The 14,888-nt window shown below is 36.6% G+C and overlaps 1 protein-coding gene across 2 annotated transcripts in view; it reads right to left on the bottom strand.

The window, feature by feature from the left end:
- The window catches only part of BBS7 (Bardet-Biedl syndrome 7), a 49,863-nt gene that overhangs the window by 19,890 nt on the left and 15,085 nt on the right, over nucleotides 1-14,888 (bottom strand). For both annotated transcript variants that reach the window (XM_017497584.2, XM_017497587.2), the window contains exons 6-12: nucleotides 14,486-14,558; nucleotides 13,704-13,820; nucleotides 11,998-12,128; nucleotides 7,991-8,075; nucleotides 6,205-6,307; nucleotides 4,094-4,286; nucleotides 2,253-2,327 (exon numbers count right to left, since the gene is read on the bottom strand). In XM_017497584.2, coding sequence (XP_017353073.1) covers nucleotides 2,253-2,327; nucleotides 4,094-4,286; nucleotides 6,205-6,307; nucleotides 7,991-8,075; nucleotides 11,998-12,128; nucleotides 13,704-13,820; nucleotides 14,486-14,558 — 777 coding nt within the window. The remainder of the gene's footprint in view (nucleotides 1-2,252; nucleotides 2,328-4,093; nucleotides 4,287-6,204; nucleotides 6,308-7,990; nucleotides 8,076-11,997; nucleotides 12,129-13,703; nucleotides 13,821-14,485; nucleotides 14,559-14,888) is intronic.

A 14,888-nucleotide genomic window follows, 5' to 3' on the forward strand; every position in this document is an offset into this window, starting at 1 on the left:
TCGGGGAAAAAAAAAAAAAGAAAAGAAAATTTTTCTTATATCTATCAACACTTTACTTTATCTACTCTTTTTACTTTATCTACTTTATCTAGTAGCTGGGATTACAGACACCCACCACCACACCCAGCTAATTTTTTGTATTTTTAGTAGAGACAGGGTTTTACTATGTTAGCCAGGCTGGTCTCAAACTTCTGACCACAGACAATCCATTCACCTCAGCCTCCCAAAGTGTTGGAATTACAGGCGTGAGCCAATGCACCCAGCTGAGGCAGGGAAACCTATAAAATAGTTTGAGCAATACATGATAAGGGACTGGACTAAGTTCATAGGAGTAGGATTGAACCCAAGTAGAACCTCCTTTATAAAAAATATATAAGGCCAGAAGGGGTGGCTCATGCCTATAATCCCAGCACTTTGGGTGGGTGAGGTGGGAGGATCACTTGAGCCCAGGAGTTTGAGACCACCCTGGGCAACATAGGGAGGCCCTATCTCTACAAATAATTTAAAAATCAGCCATGCATGGTGGCTTGTGCCTATAGTACTAGCTACTTCAAAGGCTAAGGTGGGAGGATCTGCTTGAGCGCAGGAGGTTGATGCTGCTGTGAGCCATGATCACACCACTGCACTCCAGCCTGTGAAACAGAGTGAGACCATGTCTGAAGAAAATAAATAACAAAAAATAAATAAAATATATTCTGCAGCAGTGCCAGTGCATATAAATTTCAAAAGTAAAATATATATTAATATAACTACCCACCAACTCCAGTTACCATCTCCTCCTGCTCTGGCTTGCCTTCTCCAATGCAATTAATCCAAACCTTATCTATACCCTAACTTCTATTCAGGAGTCACACCTAGCTCTGAGGCTGCTTATCGGCTAGTACTAAGAAGAAAGAAGCATGTCCAAAAGCACTGACATGATCTTATCTCAGGTACTGTGCACATGTTAAGTGCTCAATAAAAGTCTGTTGAAAGAAGTTTAGTACGCTTTCAACAAACCTAGAAAAAGTGGGGCAGGGCAGGAAGAGCGGGGGAAGCAACAGATCATACTCCAATGCAGGAATGTGTGAAACTATATAGCATTTTCAGGAATTTTAAGAACTTCAGTTTGGCAGAAATAATGTGCATGGGAGGGACGGTAGCAGCTGGTGAGAAAGAAGTTAGAGATGTAATCAAGAGCTGAATCATGGAAAGTTTTCTATGCCACAATAAGGAATCTAGATTTATATCTAGCAGGAAATCAGGAATATTTAAAAGGTTTTGAGAAAAGAAAGATACGGTGATGTCTGTGTTTTAGGAAGGAAGACCTCTCTTGTGGCAGTGTACATACAGCATAGCCTAGAAGTCAGCGGCAAGACTAGAGGCAAAGTAACTTTTTTTTTTTTGAGATGGAGTTTCCCTCTTATTGTTCAGGCTAGAGTGCAATGGCGTGACCTCAGCTCACTGCAACCTCTGCCTTCCGGGTTCAAGTGATTCTCCTGCCTCAGCCTCCCTAGTAGCTGGGATTACAGGCACCCACCACCACACCCAGCTAATTTTTTGTATTTTTAGCAGAGACAGGGTTTTACTCTGTTAGCCAGGCTGGTCTCAAACTCCTGACCTCAGGCAATCTACCCGCTTCAGCCTCCCAAAGTGTTGGAATTACAGGTGTGAGCCACCGCACCCAGCTGAGGCAGCAAAACCTATAAAGTACTTTAAGTAACACATGATAAGGGCCTGGACTAAGTTCACAGGAGTAGGAACGAACCCAAGTAGAAGTATGAAAGCCACGGAGGTAGAACTGACAGAAACTAGTGACTAATTGGATATATAGGTTGAACATCCCCAAATTGAATATCTAAAATACTCCAAAACCCTAAATTTGTTGAGTGCCAAGGTAATACTTGAAAGAAGTGCTCATTGGAGCATTTCAGATTTTAGATATTCAACTCTGGGGTGCTGAACAAGTAACTATAATACAAATATTCCCAAATATGAAAAAAATCTGAAGTCCAAAATACTTCTTGGTCCCAAGCATTTCACATAAGGGATATCGACCTGTAACAGATCACAGAAAAGAGGGAATCTAGGACAACACCAGGTTTCTTGACTGAAGATAGGGAAAGAGAACCAACACAGATTTTTGAAGGAAAGGTTATGTAAGAAATGATTGAAAAAGAAATATCAAAACCTAGCAGCATTTATAGACTTTAATCAAAATGGCATATTAGAAAGGAAAGCAGGTGAAGAATTCTATTATATTTTTTACTCACCTCAGAATCACAGCTGCTAAAGCTAACAACAGCAGAATTTTTATCCACATCAAGTAAAAATACTGGAACATCACTCTACGGTTGATATTAAAAAAAAAAAAAAAAAAAAAAAAAAGAAGGTTGAGATGGAAAATCTAAAAATGTTCAGAAATTGTTTTCTCTAAGAGTTCTCCTTAGTTCTAGTTTATACTCATCTTTAATTTGAGAGTATGAATTCTCTTAATTTATACTTGATAGTATATACTTCTAGAAAATAAATATTATGAAGAACAAATATTATTTTATAATCACCCGTTTTTTTCTAACATGGATTACAAAAATTACAGAATATCATCTCTTACCACTCCCTTAAAAGTCTAGTTGTCCCACCTATTTTTGTAAAGTGCTAAAAATGTTAACATGAGCTATAAATAATCACATAGCCATTCTGATTGTATCAGTTCATTTTTATCAATTTCAATTTCACCTATAACACAGAAAGAAGATAATTTTTGATATCTTCTGGAGAGGTAGTTTGTAGGACAAAGTTGTTGCACTACGTTCTATGTGAATGGCATTCCTAGAGTTGTTCAATGCAGCAGCCCGGGAGCTAGCATTACTTGAGAGTTTTCTGCCTTTAAGTGTTAATTAATAATTTGATCTCTCCATTATATCTTTTTAAACTTTTTCTTCCTCCAATTTATTATGTTCTCATTTTGTGATTGGTTTACTGCCTTTTGTTTGTTTTCTATTCATCCTATCATTCTTTTCTACTTCCTCAATACCTTCCAATTTAAATAAGTAAATATATACATTGATGAATGGAGTCTACATTATTATCCCTAAATTTCACACTTTAGGATTTTCTACTTTGCCTGTTGACCTACCAAAAACTAATGGGTTAATGAGCAAGCTGTACTTTAATGTTTGGGGCTTAAAGAAAAAGTTTGGGGGGTTGAGGCAGGCGGATCAAGAGGTCTGAAGTTTGAGATCAGCCTGGCCAACATGGTAAAACCCCGTCTCTACTAAAAATACAAAAATTAGCTGGGCATGGTGGCGGACACCTGTAATCCCAGCTACTTGGGAGGCTGAGGCAGAAGAACCACTTGAACCCAGGAGGTGGAGGTTACAGTGAGCCGAGACCATGCCATTGCACTCCAGCCTGGGGGACAGAGTGAGACTCTGTCTCAAAAAATAAAAAAAAAATTTCTAGCAAGGGCATTAAATATGGGAGTTTTCTAAGTCATCTCTCTGTTGAAGATTCTCCCAGAGGGTGGCCAAAGAAGAAAAACCTGTCTTTTCTAAATCACTTCCTAAAACTTAAGTCCATCTTTTGTTTATTAAGTACATGATAAATAAAAATAAAAATATAATTCAAATAATTGATGAGCAAACTAATTATCTAAAGGAAGGTAAAAAAGGCATAAACATTTAAAATTACTGTCTATGGCTGGGTGGGGTGCTCACGCCTGTAATCCCAGCACTTTGGGAGGCTAAGGCAGGTGGATCACCTGAGGTCAGCAGTTCGAGACGAGCCTGGCCAACATGATGAAACCCTGTGTCTACTAAAAATACAAAATTAGCTAGGTGTGGTGGCACACATGTGTAGTCCCAGCTACTCAAGAGGTTGAGGCAGGAGAATCACTTGAATCTGGGAGGTGGAGGTTGCAGCGAGCTGAGATTGCACCTCTGTACTCCAGCCAAGGTCACAGAGCAAGATTCTGTCTCAAAAATAAACAAATAAATAAAATAAAATAGAAAGTACTGCCTAAAACTAAAAATGTTCAGTAATAATTTGTACATGTGACTGGTTTGCAAAATAGATCCAGCCATAAAACTAAGAAATTAGACGTTTTGCTTACCTGTATTAAGACATTATCTATTGAAGTCTGTACCTCTAAGATAAGGCTGTAACTGGCATCATCTTTATTTAGTGTAAATTTATCATTTATACTAAAGGAAGGTACTGCTGATTTTGCTTTGCTTGATTGAGAAGACTGTTGATAATTCTCTCTTTCCTGTAATACCTTATATTGCAGATGCTCCAACTCATTTCTGGAGTAAAACATACACAAATTTGTCAAATATAAGTATAAACATTTGAGGTCCTTAGAATGTTTATGAAAATTTGAGACATTTGCTTTTGCAAAATTTGTTTTTATTGGCTGAGCTAATAAAATAAAAATAAAGGGAACAAAAATTTTGCTTCTATGACTGACCAAATGATTCCACATTATTTATCCTTAACCTAAAAATTAAAACATCTACTCAGTCCCATACTAGCAATCAAACACAGGAATCTAGTTATAGTTACATAAAGTACTAATCAGAAGAGAAACTTATACTAATAAGAAGAGAAACTAATACTGCAGAACATATTAGACTTAATGAAAAAAGACAAAATGTGTGAAGCCAGTAAACATGTAACTTTCAGTAAGACATTAGGAGAGACATAAAAAATAAAAGGAAGCTGCAGAGCATTAACATTTTGGGTACCACAAGGATGTTCATGAGCCAATGTTACAGCTTAACTACCAAGTGTTGGAGAGGATTCTGCTGAGACTGAACTACACAGGTATTGCTTAGATCTCCAGTTAAGGGGAAACGCCACATGCAAATGAAGTAAACAGTCATTGGGACAGAACAACATGAGGCTTAACTGGCCACAGTTTATGAGGAAAAGTCTGGGGAGGAGCTTGGAAGGAATCTGTGCAAAGAACAAAGGAAAAGATTCATTCATCAAAGAAATATTTACTGCGAAATTTTACATATTTACTCCCATGTGTTTGGGAAGCAAATGAACAAATCAGACATAAGCTTCTCATAAAGTTTACATTCCAGTGGAATCAAGAGACAGTAGAGTTGGTTATAAATAAAAGGTACTGTATTGAGAATGTGAGAGTAGTCATTAACTATACTTAGTATCCTTGTTTGCATGAACATTATAGCTTGCTCTCTGGTGGCTTTGGTGAAACAGCTTGTGCTACTAGTACTTGTGGCATTTGCTGCCTTAAAAGTTTGGTAGCCTTCAACTACTACCAAAACAATAGATCATCCCTCGCCGGATGCGGTGGCTTGTGCCTGTAGTCCCAGCACTCAGGAGGCTGAGGTGGGAGGATCGCTTGATCCCAGGAGTTCTGGGCTGTAGTGCGCTATGCCGATCGGGTGTCCGCACTAAGTTCAGCATGAGTATGGTGACCTCCCGGGAGCGGGGGACCAGCAGGTTGCCTAAGGAGGGGTGAACTGGCCCAGGTCGGAAACGGAGCAGGTCAAAACTCCCGTGCTGATTAGTAGTGGGATCGCGCCTGTGAATAGCCACTGCACTCCAGCCTGGGCAACAAGCGAGACCCTGTCTCTTAAAAAAAAAAAAAAAGATCATCCCTCACTCCAGGAAGGTCAGCATGGGTTGAAACGGGGAGAGCGGTCATTAAAGGTTTCAGCAACTCCTACTTCTTCATTGCATGAAGCATCTTTATTTGAATCTGGGGTCCCTTTTCACAGCACGTATCAAGTTGAGCAGACCATAAAAGCAATTCCTGTGTCTAGGGGAGTCAGCATTACTCAGTTCCAGTTAAGAAAATTTATAAGCCAACATTACAGATTCAGAAGGGTCCACAGGAACAGTAAACATCAGCTTTAATGAGAAACAATACAGCCATCTGTGTTGATTTATTTCTAATGTCTGTGAAAAACAAAAAATAAAACACTACCAGAGTCTATGATGAAAAATACAACTCTTGACCTAAGAAAAAGTCAATATAGAATAAAGCATATAAAAAAGTATATTTCTATCTCCAAAATATTAATCCTCACTACTGCTAATTTTCTCAAAACCATAAACTTTCATTTTAAAAGGTGATTAATTAATTATATAATTCCTTCCAATAAAATATACTGCAACTATAAGTAATAAAAAGCAACAACCACACACTTCAGGAAATTTTTTAAAAAAGGAAATTAAAAAAAAAGTTACTTTAAGGAAGAAATTTTATTCTGCATCTCCTGATTAATTTTCAGTTCTTCTCCTGGTCCACTTTCCTTATGAATGGGCTCTGTTGTCAGACCTGTAACCCAGCCTGTAGAGATGAATTATAATCAGGCACCACTTAGTACTGCTAGTGTTAAAAAAGAAAAATTATGCATTGTGTAGCAGAAACTCCCATGTACATGCCCCTCTGTCCACTAATATCAACCAGACTTAACCCTAGGACTTCATTCCAAAACAAAACAAATCATAGAGTCAAGCTGGAAAATATTCAGACTACAGAGAAATTACTTAAGCATTTGGTGATACCATTTTTTTTTTTTTTTGCCTGAAATACTATAATAGTATAATAAAGGGAATCTTTTATTTCTTAACAGATTTAAAGTATGGAATAAGTCAACATATTCTGGCAATTTCAAAAACAGCTGAAAAATAAGAATTGCCTTTTAAAAAGTACTTTCGGCCGGGCGCGGTGGCTCAAGCCTGTAATCCCAGCACTTTGGGAGGCCGAGGCGGGTGGATCACAAGGTCAAGAGATCAAGGCCATCCTGGTCAACATGGTGAAACCCCGTCTCTACTAAAAATACAAAACATTAGCTGGGCATGGTGGTGCATGCCTGTAATCCCAGCTACTCAGGAGGTTGAGGCAGGAGAATTGCCTGAACCCAGGAGGCAGAGGTTGCGGTGAGCCGAGATCGCGCCATTGCACTCCAGCCTGGGTAACAAGAGTGAAACTCTGTCTCAAAAATAAATAAATAAATAAATAAATAAATAAAATAAAAAGTACTTTCATGGAAATTTGAACTCTCACATTACTATGAGAATGCAAAAATTACCAACTCAAAAGCAAGTTTTGGCAAGTTTTTTGAGACCCTGTCTGGAAAAAAAAAAAAAGGAAGTTTTTATAAGACATATACATAGCCTAGAACATGAAGTAAATCTCAGTAAGTACTTCTCTTTAAATCAAAGAATATCATTTAATATTTAAAGGTAATAGTGACATGCTAAACACTCTAAAAAGTATCATTCAAGTATCAACTATTTTATAAATTGAGGCCTATACTTTCTCCTTATTTTTTAACTAATGAAGTTTTTAATGCTGTAGGTAAGAGTCACCAACTAATACACTAGCCTCCCCTTAACCACAATTCCACTTTCTACATTTTAGTAACCCATAGGCAATGGTAGTCTGAATATATTAAATGGAAAATTCCAGAAACAATTCCTAAGTTTTAAATTGTACAACATTCTGAATAGGGTGATATAATCTCATGCCATCCTGCTCCATTCTGCCCAGGACGTGAATCATCCCTTTGTCCAACATATCGCCTGCTGTATGTGATACCTGCCATCAGCCTGTTGGTCACTTAGAGGCCAAATCAGTTATCAGATCAACTGTTGTAGTATCACAGTGCTTGTGATCAAGCAACCTTGCTTTATTTAATAAGGGCCCCAAGCACAAGAGTAGTGGTGCGAGCATATTGTTATAATTGCTCTATTTTATTATTGGTTATTATTGTTCATCTTTTATTATGCCTAAGTTACAAGTTAAACTTTATCCTAGGCATGTAGGTACAGAAAAAAGCATAATATATAGGTTTCAGCACTATCTGAGGTTTCAGGCATCCCCTGGGGGTCCTGAAATGGATTCCCAATGAATAAGGGGGGACTACTATAACTCTTTCTTAAAAAGAGTCATCAAAAGCAGTCTATTAAATTTAGATTTTTTTTGTTGCTGATTCTTTCTTCAATTACCTACTATCATTTACTTTACCTGAATATGTGGACACCACGATTTCATCATAGCTGTCCTTCCCCACACAACCACCCTGGATAGATGTGATACTTTCTGATAACATCTAAAAAAATTTAAGATCAAGCACTTCATTAGTAACAAAAAATTTCACAGATATGTTTTTAAAATATGCCACACATTTTCCCTGGCTCCAGAGGTTCAACATATATTTACTGAATGCTTATGTGCAAACACTGAGATTAGAAAGACAAAATATCTTGAACAAATGGCAGGAAACTTCAGTGTTTTTTAATGTGGGATAAAAGATTCAAAATGACCCTAGTATATTTGTGGGTAACACTCAAGTAATGAAATACTCATCTAATGAGCAAAAATAGTTTATTTATTTAGAGACAAAGTCTCCCTCCATCACCAAGGCTGAAGTGAGGTGGTTCAATCACAGCTCACTGTGATTTGACCTCACTGCAACCTTGACCTCCAGGGCTCAAACAATCCTCCCACTTCAGACCCCAGAGTAGCTGGGACCAGAAGTGCATGCCACAATGCTGGACTAATTTTTGTATTTTTTTTGTAGAGATGAGGCTTTGCCATGTCGCCTGGCTGGTCTTCAAATCATGGGCTCAAATAATCTGCCCACTTTGGCCTCCCAAACTGCTGGGATTATAGGCGTGAACCACAGCACTCGACCAATTTATTTATATAAAGAAAGTTTTGTGGTTGTGGTTGTTGTTGTTGTTGTTGTTGTTGAATTACATAAGCAAAATACTCTGTAAGTTTAGTCTATTATTTGAATTCCAAAGACCATCTCTCATGTGTTTTCTCAAAATAGTTTTTTAGATAAAGAAAAAAGATGGCAGCCTATATGGAACCTTTAGAAAATCTGCTATTATGGAGAGAAGCCAAGTTTTTTCAGATAACTCAGAGTTTATAATAACCATCTTTTCAGCACCCAAACTTGCCTGATAACCACTTAGGGAAGTCAACAAGGAATCTGTATTTTTTTCTTTACTTTTTTTTCCTTTTTTCCAGATAAAAGAATTCAGAAGGAATCTGTATTTTTTTCTTTCTTTTTTTTTAAAATAATTGTAGGGAGCTGTTTTTTTGTTTTTTTGACAGGACATTTATCTGTTGCCCAGGCTGGAATGTAGTACACTGATCATGGCTCACTGCAGCCTTGACCTCTTTAGGCCTCCCACCTTGGCCTTCCAAGTAGCTAGGACTACAGGCATACATCACTATGCCCAGCTAAGTTTTTAAATTATTTGCAGAGATGGAGTCTACCTATGTTGCTCAGGCTGGTCTTGAACTCCTGGGCTCAAGTAATCCTGCCACCTCAGCCTCCCAAATTGCTAGGATTACAGGTATGAGCCACTGTGCCAAGCTAGACACTGTATTTTAACAAACACTCTAGGTCATGGCTTTCAAGCTATTTGGAAAGAAAGCAATAAATTTTATATTATGTTCTGGTATATATTCACACAAAAACATATACAGCAATGTATATAAAAGGTTTGTGTCATACTCTGATATATTCTAATCTATTCTATTTTGTTTTTTTAAAAACTGCACTGCAACACACTAATTGGTTTTGACTAGCAGTTTGAAAAACTCTGGTAGGTAACTCTTAGCAGGCAAGGCTGAGAACCATTGTTTAAAAGGAAAGGGTGGAAGGAAGGGACACTAGCATTAAACCAATCAACAAAATGCTAGTTCTCTTCACCTATCCTATAGGGGGCAAACATCTGAGCTATCCTGCAAATTAGGCTATGATAGTTGTTCCTGGGGCTAATTACCTCAGAAATTCAGGTAACAAAGGTTTGATTACAAATCACATAAAGTTACATTTACAGGTAGGTTCAAATATCTACTTTTTTTTTTTTTTTTAAGATACGATGTTTCTCCACGTTGGTCAGGCTGGTCTTGAACTCCCGACCTCAGGTGATCCACCTGTCTCGGCCTCACAAAGTCCTGAGATTACAGGCGTAAGCCACCATTCCTGGCCAAATATCTGAATTTTTAACAAGTGTCCAGTTGATCGTGTGTAATAAAAGTCTTCAAAAAATTGTTTTTTATTTATCTGACAATTTGATTAGATCCTCCTTTAACGTACTGAACACAAAACACTGGAAATCACCTGACTTGCAGAAGGATGTTTTATTCAACCAATAGAAACACGCACCTTCTCACTTCCTGCGTGGTTTATTAGGTAACTATTAATTACAACTTTAAAGAGTGTATTTAATGCAATATACTTGGAAAACCTTACAAAAAATTTTTTAAAACTGTCCATTTCCTTTTTTAACTGTTTATTTCTATACATCTTTTGCCAATAGAATATTTTAATGACATTCATTTATCTTATGTACTTATAAAAAAGAAATCGGGGCTACTCTGCACACTGCCTATGGGATAGCCCTGCTCTGAAAGGAAGAAAAAAGAGGCAGGGCAGGCAGGCAGGCAGAAAGCAGGCAGGCAGGCAGGCAGGCAGGCAGGCAGGCAGGAAGGCAGGAAGGCAGGAAGGGGAGGTGAGGGGAAGAAAGGAAGAAAGAAAAAAAAAATTGATTCTATAACCATAAAATCAGAGCTCCTGGGCAATATAGTATGGGTAAGGTTTATGTAAGAAAACATGAAACTAAACTTACAAAAAAAGACCTTGATCCCTCCTCAAAATATTGGCAAATGAATATATAAGTTTAAGTTAAAATGCAATGTTTAAAGTGTACATATTTTCTCTCTTTATGATTCACCCCTTAAGGATCTTTTTTGATTAATCAACCAACTACCACTCTGGACTGTGTCAGACAGTAGGAATTCTCCTGATTAGGAAAGCAACATAGAGAGTGATAATGTGAATCCAAGATGAGGTAGAGTATTCCCAGTCTAAGCATAACCTGAAGGCAGCATCTCTGTCATTAGACAAACGGAAGAAATAGGAGGACGATAAGATTTCTTAGTGCTAGATCTGGCAGAGCAGGTAAATGCTATGACATTTCTGGGGTTTAGAATACAAGTTAAAGAGGAGACTTTGGGTCTGAATAGGAAAAGTTTCTCAAAGGGCTAATGAGAAAAAGCAGGAGATGGTCAACAATGGATTAGTATTTCTAAGCCTAAACTATTACTTGCAACATTAGCAAATAACTTTTTACACCAAAATAAGATGAACAAATTTGAAACAAATCTACAAAATAACCTCAATTGTGTAACATTTTTATCCCTATATTTTCTATATGATATACTTTACCTATGCTTCAAACCACTTGTATTTCCTGAACTGCAGTTGAAGTTAGGATTGGGAGGTACCACTGGTAAAGAAATTAGACAAAAAAAAAAAAAAGAGTCGACATGAGTTGTGAACTCTTTTTTTCTTTAATAGCCTCAGTGTGTCTTACATGAGGCAGGATAGGGAAGCCCTGGATTGGAGAACACCAGTTTATGAAAAAGAAAGATTCAATTTATGCCAAAATGCTGCTCTACGTAACTTTATAGCTTAGTATAAATGAGCTTAATCACATTTAAAATGTGTGAATTAAAATTACTTTTATCTAGTATTTCTTCTTACACAGCTGGCCCTTGAGTGGGTAGGAGTGAAACTACTACTTTTTTCTTTTTGCTTAAGGATATTTCCGATACTGTCCTAACAATATAAAGTTTATTTCTAAAATCTTATTATTTTAAAACAACAGACTCATTTATATTAACCAAACATAAAAACATTACTCTCACAAAGTTTCATTATACGTTATAAACTAAGGCAAAATAAAACTAAGGCAAAATCTCTACTTTAGAGATTTATAATAATATTTTTAAGTATAATAAAAATAATTTATGATCCTGCTTAAAGGCAAGAGTCTATTATTCAAACACAAGAGAAGTCTAGAGAAGATTCTGGTAACATCAAAATAGCAATATTATAAACCAAACACAAGATTTTAATATATTTTCACATAATAAAATTCAAACCATCTGTCATCTCTATAATAATTTGACAAATAATAAGCATATGTAGTCTTTTTAAATGAACTTACCTGATCAAATCGTAGAGCAGGTTCATTTGTATTATCAAAACTATACACTTCCACCATTCCATCATCTCTCCCAACAAGTAAATCTTTAACCCCATCACCCACAATGTCAAAGCTGTCAATACACAAAATACCTTTAAAAAGAGATATGTCATAAGTTATTAAGAAAACTAATAGTTATAGTCAAGTACATGCCAAGTAAGAATGAAAAAAACACATACACCTTCTTAGAATGGTGAGCAAAGAAAACTTTGAGCAAAATCAAGTGTTCTTCTCTTGTCCATCCACATTCATCTATTTCCAGGTCTTTAAATATAATCTAAGTGGGAATGACTCCTACATTTATATCTCCCTTCAGCTCTGGACAAAGCTCCAGACTTATATGTCCAATTTGGTATTGTTTCACAGACATCTGCTTTTTAAACTTTCCATGCCCCAAACAAAACTCTTTATTATCCTCTTTACCGAATCTCTTCAATACTGCTCCTCCCTCTGCCTTCCCCCATCTCAATAAATTATACTACCTAGCTGCCCAGACAAAAATTCTGGGCTACCATCTCTGATTTCTTTCTTATTCTCACCACCCCTCATATCAAAACCACTAGCAAATTCCATCTGCTCTACTTCCACAATATATACTGAAATTGTCTCCTTTGCATTTCCAGCTACTATTGGCCTAGACTAAGCTAGCCTAGACTGGAATAAATTATAACTCTTCTAACTGGCCTCCATGCTTCCAATTTTGATCTGCTTCCCCCAACCCCCTCCAATCCATTCTCTAAGCAGTGTCCTTTGTTTTGTTTAGGCTTAGTAAATTAAATGTCACACTCCCACTGACAGTTTTCTAATGACTTCCTATGGCACCTAGATTAAAATTCAAACTCTTTTCCAAGGTTTACACAATTTGGCTCTACTCTATCTCTCTGACTCCATCTCCTGCCAAGTTAACACATTTAGCCACACTGATCTTCGTACTGTTCCTCAAATGAATCAAGTTTACCTCTATCTCAAATCTTTCACACTTACTTTTTCCTCTTTCTGAAACATTTTTTCCCCAAATCTTCATATTGCTAACTCTTTTTCTTATCAGTCAGATCTCAGTTCAAATTTTACCTCTTCTAAAAGGCTGTCTTTGACCACCCGGTCTAAAAGTGGCCCTCGTCCTTCCACCGTCACTCTAATACGCTGCCCTGTTTTATTTTCCTCAGGTGACTAGGTGAAGCTGTCTTATGTATTCATTTGTTTTTACTCTGTCTCTCCTAATAAGTATTTGTTGAAGGAATAAATGAATATATGAATATCCCAAACATATAAATAGGCATCTCATTATCTACCAAATCAGTTATAAATTCTCCTTTGAAAGGTATACATTCCTTAGAAAACAGGAATATTCTCTGACCCACTGCATTTCTTTGCCTCATAACAAAGACCCCCAGATTTCAATTAATTCTCTAAAAGTGGATTTTAGCATAAAATGACATTAGCCTATGAAAACCTATCAATACCAAATTACTATAAGCATTTCTTACTTTAAAAAAAATCATGCCAATAATATAATAGACCTGAAAAATAAACAAATTAGTAGATAAATCAATGTGTGAATTGCTGTCTGCTATGTAGTATAAATGGATAAAATAGAATGATTTATATAATTTAAGATACTTAAAAATCATTGACAACTCAGAATCTGAACTACATCAAAAGCATACCTCCCCTCTTTTTCTCATTTTGAATTTCCCACTTGTGTACTGGTTTGGATGTAGTAATCTGTATAAGCCCAAGTTTTCCATCTGACGTTCCAAACAAAAGGTCTTCTCCAGAGTCACCTAGTTATAATTAAAGTCAGCATATTATATTTATCCTACAATTCATAATCTCTTTAAAATTGAAATGTTTTTATATAAAAATCTCATTTAAAAAATATTATAAAAAAAGACATAAAACTTAATTTAGGAGAATGGTTACATATTCACACAATTTTATAGCTATAAGAGATAAGACCTTTCCCTATTATCTAATTTTAAGATGAAGAAACTAGTTTGGGTGCCGTGGCTCATGCCTGTAATCCCAGCATTTTGGGAGGCTGAGGTGGGAGATCACTTGAGCCCAGGAGTTCCAGACCAGCCTGAGCAGCACGGCGAAACCCTGTCTCTATAAAAAATACCAAAAAGCTAGGTGGGATGGTCGTTTTTGCCTGTAGTACAAGGGAGGCTGAGGCAGGAGGATCCCTTGAGCCTGGGGAGGTCGAGACTGCAGTAAGCCAAGATTGTACCACTGCACTCCAGCATGGGAGATAGAGTGAGACCCCGCCCCCACTCATCTCCAAAACAGAAAAATAGAGAATTAAAGTTAAATAAATTGTGCTGTTAATTACTGGCAAGTTACCAGAAAGATAACTGTTTCAATTCTAGTTTATGCCCTTTCTACAATTTCCCATTTTCACTTAATATTAAAACACATAGTTGATTGTGAAAAATAAAATCCTGATTACCGCCATTTCCATTGTGTAGTGCTAAGACAGTAGGGGGGCCAGGAACTTCAATTTCATACATCACATCAGATCCCTGAAGGAAAAGAAGTATTTACAAACTGAAAATAATAGAGGCATTCATGAATAACAACAATGTTCAAATATAGTACTCTTAGTAACATCTAGAATAAAATTGCTTTAAAAATTAGGTTATGAATACAACTTGCATTTCTTAGTGATTTTGCATATGTCAACTGATTTGAAAACTATATATATAACTCTCTCTATATATAAAACTTGATTTTATATATATATGTGTGTGTGTGTGTGTGTGTGTGTGTGTGTATATATATATATGTATATCTTATAAAACTTATATACACACAAACACACACACATATGCATAATGCAAAGGCCAAGGAGA

The sequence above is a fragment of the Cebus imitator genome, unplaced genomic scaffold, assembly GCF_001604975.1.
Source record: "Cebus imitator isolate Cc_AM_T3 unplaced genomic scaffold, Cebus_imitator-1.0 Scaffold233, whole genome shotgun sequence".
Lineage (NCBI taxonomy): Eukaryota > Metazoa > Chordata > Mammalia > Primates > Cebidae > Cebus > Cebus imitator.